General features: G+C 41.0%; 1 protein-coding gene and 1 non-coding gene across 2 annotated transcripts; one reads left to right on the top strand and one right to left on the bottom strand.

The window, feature by feature from the left end:
- Positions 1–3,562: 3,562 nt before the first annotated feature.
- LOC140038206 (small nucleolar RNA R71) lies at positions 3,563–3,669 on the bottom strand. The gene has a single exon (XR_011842001.1). It is a non-coding gene; the product is annotated as a small nucleolar RNA R71 (small nucleolar RNA).
- Positions 3,670–3,919: 250 nt separating this feature from the next.
- LOC140037922 (uncharacterized) lies at positions 3,920–5,624 on the top strand. The gene is made up of 3 exons (XM_072083095.1): positions 3,920–4,201; positions 4,261–5,388; positions 5,466–5,624. The coding sequence occupies exons 1-3, from the start codon at positions 3,920–3,922 to the stop codon at positions 5,622–5,624; spliced, it is 1,569 nt and encodes a 522-aa protein (XP_071939196.1).
- Positions 5,625–7,833: the final 2,209 nt, after the last annotated feature.

Below are 7,833 nucleotides of genomic sequence, written 5' to 3'. Positions count from 1 at the left end.
AAAATATCTCCTCATAAGCAAGATTCAATCCCTTCTGCCTATCACTCATGAAAGTTAAAGGGATGTTGTTGTTAAATGATCCAAAAAAACTCTTGAAAATAGTAGAAAAACCACATCCAAGTATCCTTGTTCTCACATTCAGTTATAGCAAATGCTATTGGAAATATGCTGTTGTTTGCATCCAAAGCAACTGCTAAAAGAAGCACACCTCCAAATGGACCCTTTAAGAAACATCCATCAAATCTCACAAAAAGGCCTACAACCTTCTAGGAATCCCAGCTTTTGAGCTAATTAATATTCTCAAAAATTTAGGCTCAACTAACAAATTTGGTATATCATAATGTATTTTATAAATGTTGTTGGGATTATTGTTCCTTAACAGTTCAGCATATTTTGGAAGTTTAGAATAAGATTTAGCATGTGTGCTTTCTATTTCATTAAGTGCTTTGTTCTTAGCTCTGAAAATCTGTATTTTACTTTGCTTCACACCATACTTCCTCAACTCTGCCTCTACACCTTTGCTGGTCATATTAGGATGATCTCTCATGACACTAACCAGCTTCTTGGCCATCCAATCAGATGTGGCTTCAGCACAGTATTTATCCATCACACAAGTGTGCTGTGGTTGGTAACTTTTAATCTGAAAAGTGATATTATCAACCACTGGTGATGCATGTATTCTCCACTGGCATCCCTTAGCATTGCAGATAGCAGTCACTCTAGATCTCTCATTTTTCAATCTTAGAAGCGAAAAGCCTTTTTGAATAACATAATCTTTCAAGACAGCCCTAAATGCATCCACATTGGTGAATAATTGACCTTTCTCAAACTCTATGTCATCTTTAGGATTGTAAATCCACATCTTTGATCTCATTAATTGTCTCGTAGGATCATTCCCTTCCTCACTTTCAGAATCAAGAACCAGAATTTCTGCTTCATTGTCTTCAAAATCAGAAAAATTAGTATCATTGTCCTCACTGTCATCATTTGAGACCCTATCTAGAACTAATTCATCCTCATTGTCACTATGCAGATTGTGTCTCCATGAAAAATCAGAACTAGAGTCTCCATACTCATCATCTGAGATATCAACCTCTACTGCTACTGTCTTTTTATTATGTTTACTAATAACCACAGTATCTTGCATGTTCACAGTAGTTGGATTTACTAAGTTATTCTCTTCATCAGCAGGGATAATTTCCATATCAGAGACATGTAAGTTTATCACATGCAAGTTGGAGAATTGGACCAGTTGCCAAAAGTACTGGTATTTCTGATATCATTACAGTTCATATTTGCTAATGCATTCATGCATATTTTTAACGGAAGTTAATGAAATTTCCAAAAAACATCAGCATGCATCCATCGTGCATGAAATTTCAAGAAACATCTTTAGTTACAATACTGCATGAAGGAAAAAACGTCTTTAGTTTCTTGACATATCTACTGATCAAGCAAAAAACTTCTCCATAACATTAGGGGTGAGCATCGAATTCGAAATCGATAATTCGGTAGCTTGAAATCGGTAATTTTCGGTAAATGGTTCTTGATAGGGTGATAATTGAATGTTTATTCATTGGTATTTGGTCTTAATTTTGGTCACTTATTGTGCAAGACACTGAATTTCTGTCCAGATTTGGTATTTGTGTTATTTGCAGGTGAGTGGTGTTAAAAGTGGCAAAAAGAAGTGAATTTTCAGAAGACTAGGCCTTCTCTGGCGTGCCCACTCCAGACAGGGCAGAGTTACGTGAAAAAGACGAACTGCGGGTCCTATCCCTGGAATTACCACCCTTCTTTGGAAACAAATTCTGAACCTGCGTGAGATGAGAAAGGAGAGTAATAAAAAAGCAGTCTTTTGGCAACAAGTTGAGGAGAGAAATAAGGAAGCTTTCCTTTGGAAAGAAAAGTTCCAATTAATCAAGCAAAAGAATCGGCGGCGCAAACAATATAAAGAAGACAGCAATAGACTAGGGATTATCTGGGTTTTGGACTTTTCTTTTCTCTGCTTTTGCTTTTATCATTGCTAGTAGCCTAGCGGCCGCATCACTTTCACTTCGTTTTTCGTTCAGCAAAATCTCCATGACAACTCTGAATTGCTTCGTCATTATGTGGCAAGGCTAATCTCTTTATCTAGTTGAGGTGTAATCAAGGGTCAGAACACAAACAATTGTGAGATCATTTTTTTTATTATTCTAAATTTTGCGTTTGTGGGTATTTAATTATTCTCTAATTTAATAGTCTATTATTGTTTGGATTTGTTGGATCAATGTGGCCAGTTGTTCAGTTGTCTGAATAGTATACTGTCAATTAGGACAAGGGTGCGTATCACTTGATTGTCTTAAATTAGTGGTGAACGGCACAATTTCATTGCCTCGCAAGCAGTCTAATCTGAGTCGTGGGAATAATTAATCTAGTTTAAATGAACCCACATGTGTGTTTGTTAATTAGAATTTGGTCTCTCTAATTCCTAAAGCTGTGATTAGATTAAATCCTTCGAGCGTCTCTGGGGTTATCTAATTTACAAGAGGATAATTTAAGAGCGTCTCTGGACTACCATATAATTAAGGAGAGATTGGGAGTTTGGCGGTTGCTAAATTGCTAGAACCAATTTATTTGTGAACGTGTGATATATCCCTGGTATCTATGATTAATTGTGTGAACCGGTGCCGAGATTATCTTCTTGACTAGATTGTGTCAATTAATTGCTTATTTTATTCTTGAGTTATTGCATTCATTGTGATTGTTCGTTTAATGATTTTAAGTCTTTAATTTGTTTCATTTATCTCTCTCTCTTTTAAAAATCCCCCAATTATTTGTGTGTGATAAATTACCAGCTCTCTGTGGAAACGACCCTACTCACTACTATACTCATTCAGTTTTGGGAGTAGGTATCATTATAAATTTTATCTTTGGTTATTTGACAGCCACCAAATTTTGGAGCCGTTACCGAGGACCTAGTGCTTGAAGTGATTTATTGCACATGCTACTCTAGTCTTGTTTTATGCCTCGATCTTCTCGTACAGGAAAACTCGAGTTTGACTCGGAGATCGAGAAAACCACCAGGAGGTTGACAAAGGAGGCAAAGATGCGAAAGCAACAAACCTCAATAGCACAACCATCTGAACTTGAGCAAAACTTTCACTTTGGTGACGCATCAATTGAACTGGAAACAAATTCGCCTAGACCCAACGAAACAATTGCAGCCCAAAGAACCATGAGGGAGCTTGCAACCCCGGATGTTAACCAACAGCCTCTGTGCATCACGTACCTTGACACTGAGGAGCCATTTGAATTAAAGTCTGGTTTGATTCACTTATTACCCACTTTTCGTGGTGTTGTAGGTGAGGACCCACACAAGCACTTGAAGGAATTTTATGTAGTGTGTTCAACCATGAGACCTCAGGGAGTCACTGAGGAACAAATCAAGTCGCATGCCTTCCCATTTTCCTTAGCAGATAAGGCCAAGGACTGGTTGTTCTACTTGCCATCGGGGTCCATCACTACGTGGGAAGCATTAAAACGACAATTCCTTGAGAAGTTCTTCCCAGCCTCCAGGGCCGCCAACATCAGAAAGGAGATATGTGGAGTTAGGCAAGCAAATGGAGAGACTCTCTATGAATATTGGGAGCGGTTCAAACAACTGTGTGCCAGTTGCCCCCATCATCAAATTTCTGACCAACTGTTAATCCAGTATTTCTACGAGGGACTCCAACCCATGGATAGGAGTATGGTGGATGCAGCCAGTGGAGGAGCTTTGGTTAATAAAACCCCAGACGAAACCAAATTGTTGATTTCAAACATAGCTGAGAACTCTTAGCAGTTTGGGACCCGGTCTGAGGGCATGACTAGGAGAGTCAATAAGGTCAATCATGCTGACCTGGTACATCAGTTAATGGAGCTAACAACTTTGGTTTGACAGATGGCAATGGGGAAGGCTCAAACCGTAAAAACATGTGGGATATGTGCGGCTCCCGAACATACAACCGACATGTGTCCAACTCTTCAGGAGGATCCATATGAGCAGGCCAATGTCATGGGTGGTATGTCTGGAGCCCACCCAAGAAGAAATGACCCTTACACACCCATATACAATCCAGGGTGGCGGAACCACCCCAACTTCAGCTATGCTCAAAACCTTCGGGCTTCCAACAACCATTTTCACAGAAATCGCCAATACAACAACCGTCTACATCTCAGACTGGTATGTCCCTAGAAGATATGGTTAAATCGTTAGCTGAGAGCACTTGTCAAATGTGGCAGGACCAACAAAAGTTTGAACAAGAGACACGCGCCGGCATGAGATCCTTAGAGGCGCAGATATCCCAACTAGCATCCTCAATGAGCAATTTCGAGAATAGCAAGAGAAAACTACCATCTCAGGTAATCCCCAATCCCAAGGAGAATGCGAGTGCAATGCTCCTGCGAAGTGGAAAGGAGATTCACCCTACCAAACGGGAAGCAACAAGAAATGGGAAGGAACAAGTGACCGAGGAACCTGAACAAGAAGAGGTAAGCACCCCACCGCGCATTCCTAAGACCTCTGACATAAACCCTCCATTTCCTGGCAAGTTCACCAAAACAAAGAAAGAGGAGTCAGAGAAGGAGATTTTGGACACGTTCAGGAAAGTAGAGATTAACATTCCCTTACTGGAGGCGATTAGGCAACTGCCGAAGTATGCAAGGTTTCTAAAGGGGCTGTGCACCAACCGAAACAAGTTGAACTTCCAGGACAAAGTAAGGGTAGGTGAGAATGTGTCGGCAGTCCTCCAGAAGAAGTTACCACAGAAATGCAAAGATCCAAGTATGTTCACCATACCATGCATTATAGGTCAAAAGAGAATAGAAAGAGGTATGCTTGATCTGGGAGCGTCTATCAATGTTATGCCCCTGTCTATATTTAAAACCTTAAACTTGGGATCCCTGAAGGAGACAGGAGTGGTGATTCAACTAGCAGACAGGTCCAATGTCTACTCCGAGGGTGTAGTTGAAGATGTCTTAGTAAAAGTGAATGAGTTTATCTTCCTGGCTGATTTTTACATTGTTGACATGAATGATGATAACTTAGTTAACTCAGCTGTACTCCTTCTAGGTAGACCCTTCATGAGTACAGGTAGGACTAAGATAGATGTGCATGAAAGTACCCTGTCTGTGGAGTTTGACGGGGAAACAATCACATTTAACATTTTTGATGCAATGAAATACCCCGATGATACCGAGTCTATTAACTGTGTTGGTATTGTTAATTCCATTGTCCAAGATTTTCTTGAGCAGAATCTCATGGAAGACAAGCTGGAGTTCGTACTACAACATAATAAGACGACCACCGACGTGGAGAGTAAGGATGAGGAGGAGATTTTAGAAGCCATCATGTCACTGCACTCTCTTCCGGTGTTTCCCGACGGTTAGTAGACTTGTTCTTGCCCTTACCCACATCTACTGAGAGGATTTTGCCTTCTGTGGAACAGGCGCCCGAGTTGGAGTTGAAGGAATTGCCAAAACACCTGAAGTACGCCTATCTTGAAGATCACAACACTCTACCGGTCATCATTGCGAATGATTTGACCGAGGTGCAACAAGAAAAACTCCTACGAGTTTTGCGGGAGAATAAACCAGCAATAGGATAGACGTTGGCAGATATCAAGGGCATTAACCCCTCTGTTTGCATGCACCATATCCTCTTTGAGGTAGAGGCGAAATCGGTAAGAGAACGATAGAGAAAACTCAACCCAACAATGAAAGAAGTAGTTATGAAGGAGATTCTCAAGTTGTTGGAGTTAGGAATAATTTTTCCTATCTCTGATAATGAGTGGGTGAGTCCAGTGCATGTCGTACCTAAGAAGACCGGCATTACACTTGTACGGAATGAGAAGAACGAGTTGGCGCCTATGAGACTTCAGAACGGGTGGCGAATGGGTATAGAATTCAGGAAGTTAAAGGCGGCCACCAGAAAGGATCATTTTCCGTTGCCATTCATCGACAAGATGCTCGAGCGATTGGCAGGTAAGTGCTTTTTCTGCTTTCTAGATGGTTACTCTGGATATTATCAAATCACTGTCGCTCAAGAGGACCAGCACAAAATCACTTTCACTTGTCCTTTTGGCACATTTGCTTACCGTCGTATGCCTTTTGGACTGTGTAACGCCCCAGGGACATTTCAAAGGTGCATGATGAGTATTTTCTCTGATATGATTGAAAATTGTATAGAAATATTTATGGATGATTTCACAATTTATGGTGATTCTTTTGATCAATGCCTACACGATTTGACAAAGGTTTTACAACGGTGCATTGAGACGAATTTAGTCCTCAATTATGAGAAATGTCACTTTATGGTCAAGGAAGGTATTGTTTTAGGACACGTTGTGTCATCTAGGGGTATTGAAATAGATAAACCGAAGGTTGACTTGATTACTACCTTATCTTACCCTACTAACGTTAAAAAGATCCATAGTTTTCTTGGTCATGTAGGATTCTACAGACGCTTCATAAAGGACTTCTCACGAATCGCACACCCATTGTCCCAACTACTTCAGAAGGACGTGACATTCGACTTTGGGGAGGCTTGTAGATTATCTTTTGACGCATTGAAGAGTATGCTGACCACCGCACCGATTATCCAACCCCCGGACTGGAACTTGCCCTTTGAGCTAATGTGCGATGCCAGTCAATACGCAGTGGGAGCTGTACTTGGTCAACAAAGTGGAAAGTGTGGCCATGTCATCTACTATGCTTCAAAGACACTGTCGCCAGCCCAACACAACTATACTACCACAGAGAAAGAGCTTTTAGCCATTGTTTTTGCGTTTGAAAAATTCAGATCGTATCTATTAGGGTCAAAAGTAACGATTTTTTCTGACCATGCAGTGTTGAAATATCTTTTGGCGAAAAAAGAATCCAAACCAAGACTCATTCGTTGGATACTTCTGCTACAAGAGTTTGACTGGGAGATCAAAGATCGCAAAGGGGTGGACAATTCAGTAGCAGACCACCTGAGCCGGTTGATCAGAGAGGAAGAAGGGGCACCCATATCCGAGGTATTTCCAGATGAGCACTTGTTTCAGTTTAGAGGGGAGGAACCCTGGTATGCTGATATTGTTAATTTTCTGATAAGTCATAAATTTTCAAACGGTATGAGTAAGAGTAAAAGGGATAAAATTGTCCAGGACTCCCGATATTACATTTGAGATGAGCCCTATCTATGGAAAATAAGTTCTGACCAAATTATTCGGCGATGTGTTCCACAGGGGGAAATTCCCTCTATACTTGCTCATTGTCACAATTATGCCTGTGGTGGCCATTTTGGTCCTAAGAGAACGGCAAAAAAAATTCTTGACTGTGGATTCTATTGGCAAATCTTGTTTCGCGATGCTTATGTATTCTGTAAAAACTGTGAAAAATGTCAAAAGTCTGGGAGTTTATCTCACCGGGATGAAATGCCCCGAGTCCCCATGCTGTTTTGTGAAATTTTTGATGTGTGGGGCATGGATTTTATGGGACCTTTTCCTAGCTCTTTCGGGTTTCTTTACATCTTGCTAGCCGTTGATTATGTGTCCAAATGGGTAGAAGCAAAAGCTACCCGAACTAATGATTCACGAGTTGTTGCAGGATTTCTCAAGTCCCATATTTTTAGCAGATTCGGAGTACCCAGGGCAATCATCAGTGAGCAAGGCACTCACTTCTGTAATCGCACCATTGAGGCCCTAATGCGTAAGTATGGGGTTCATCATCGAGTTAATACGGCCTACCACCTGCAGACTAATGGGCAAGCTGAGGTCTCTAACCAAGAGGTCAAGAGTATCTTGGAGAAAACGGTCAACCCAAGTCGTAAGGATT

Source organism: Coffea arabica, chromosome 3c, assembly GCF_036785885.1.
Source record: "Coffea arabica cultivar ET-39 chromosome 3c, Coffea Arabica ET-39 HiFi, whole genome shotgun sequence".
Classification (NCBI taxonomy): Eukaryota; Viridiplantae; Streptophyta; class Magnoliopsida; order Gentianales; family Rubiaceae; genus Coffea; species Coffea arabica.
The sequence above is the reverse complement of the archived record's forward strand: the minus strand, read 5'-3'. Positions and strand labels throughout refer to the sequence as shown.

Bases quoted from the DNA above. Each gene is read 5' to 3' on its own strand.
- LOC140037922 (XM_072083095.1), top strand. From the start codon at position 3,920: ATGGCAATGGGGAAGGCTCAAACCGTAAAAACATGTGGGATATGTGCG. The intron at 4,202-4,260 runs GTATGTCCCTAG...CAAATGTGGCAG, and splicing joins ACCGTCTACATCTCAGACTG to GACCAACAAAAGTTTGAACA. The intron at 5,389-5,465 runs GTGTTTCCCGAC...TCTGTGGAACAG, and splicing joins TGTCACTGCACTCTCTTCCG to GCGCCCGAGTTGGAGTTGAA.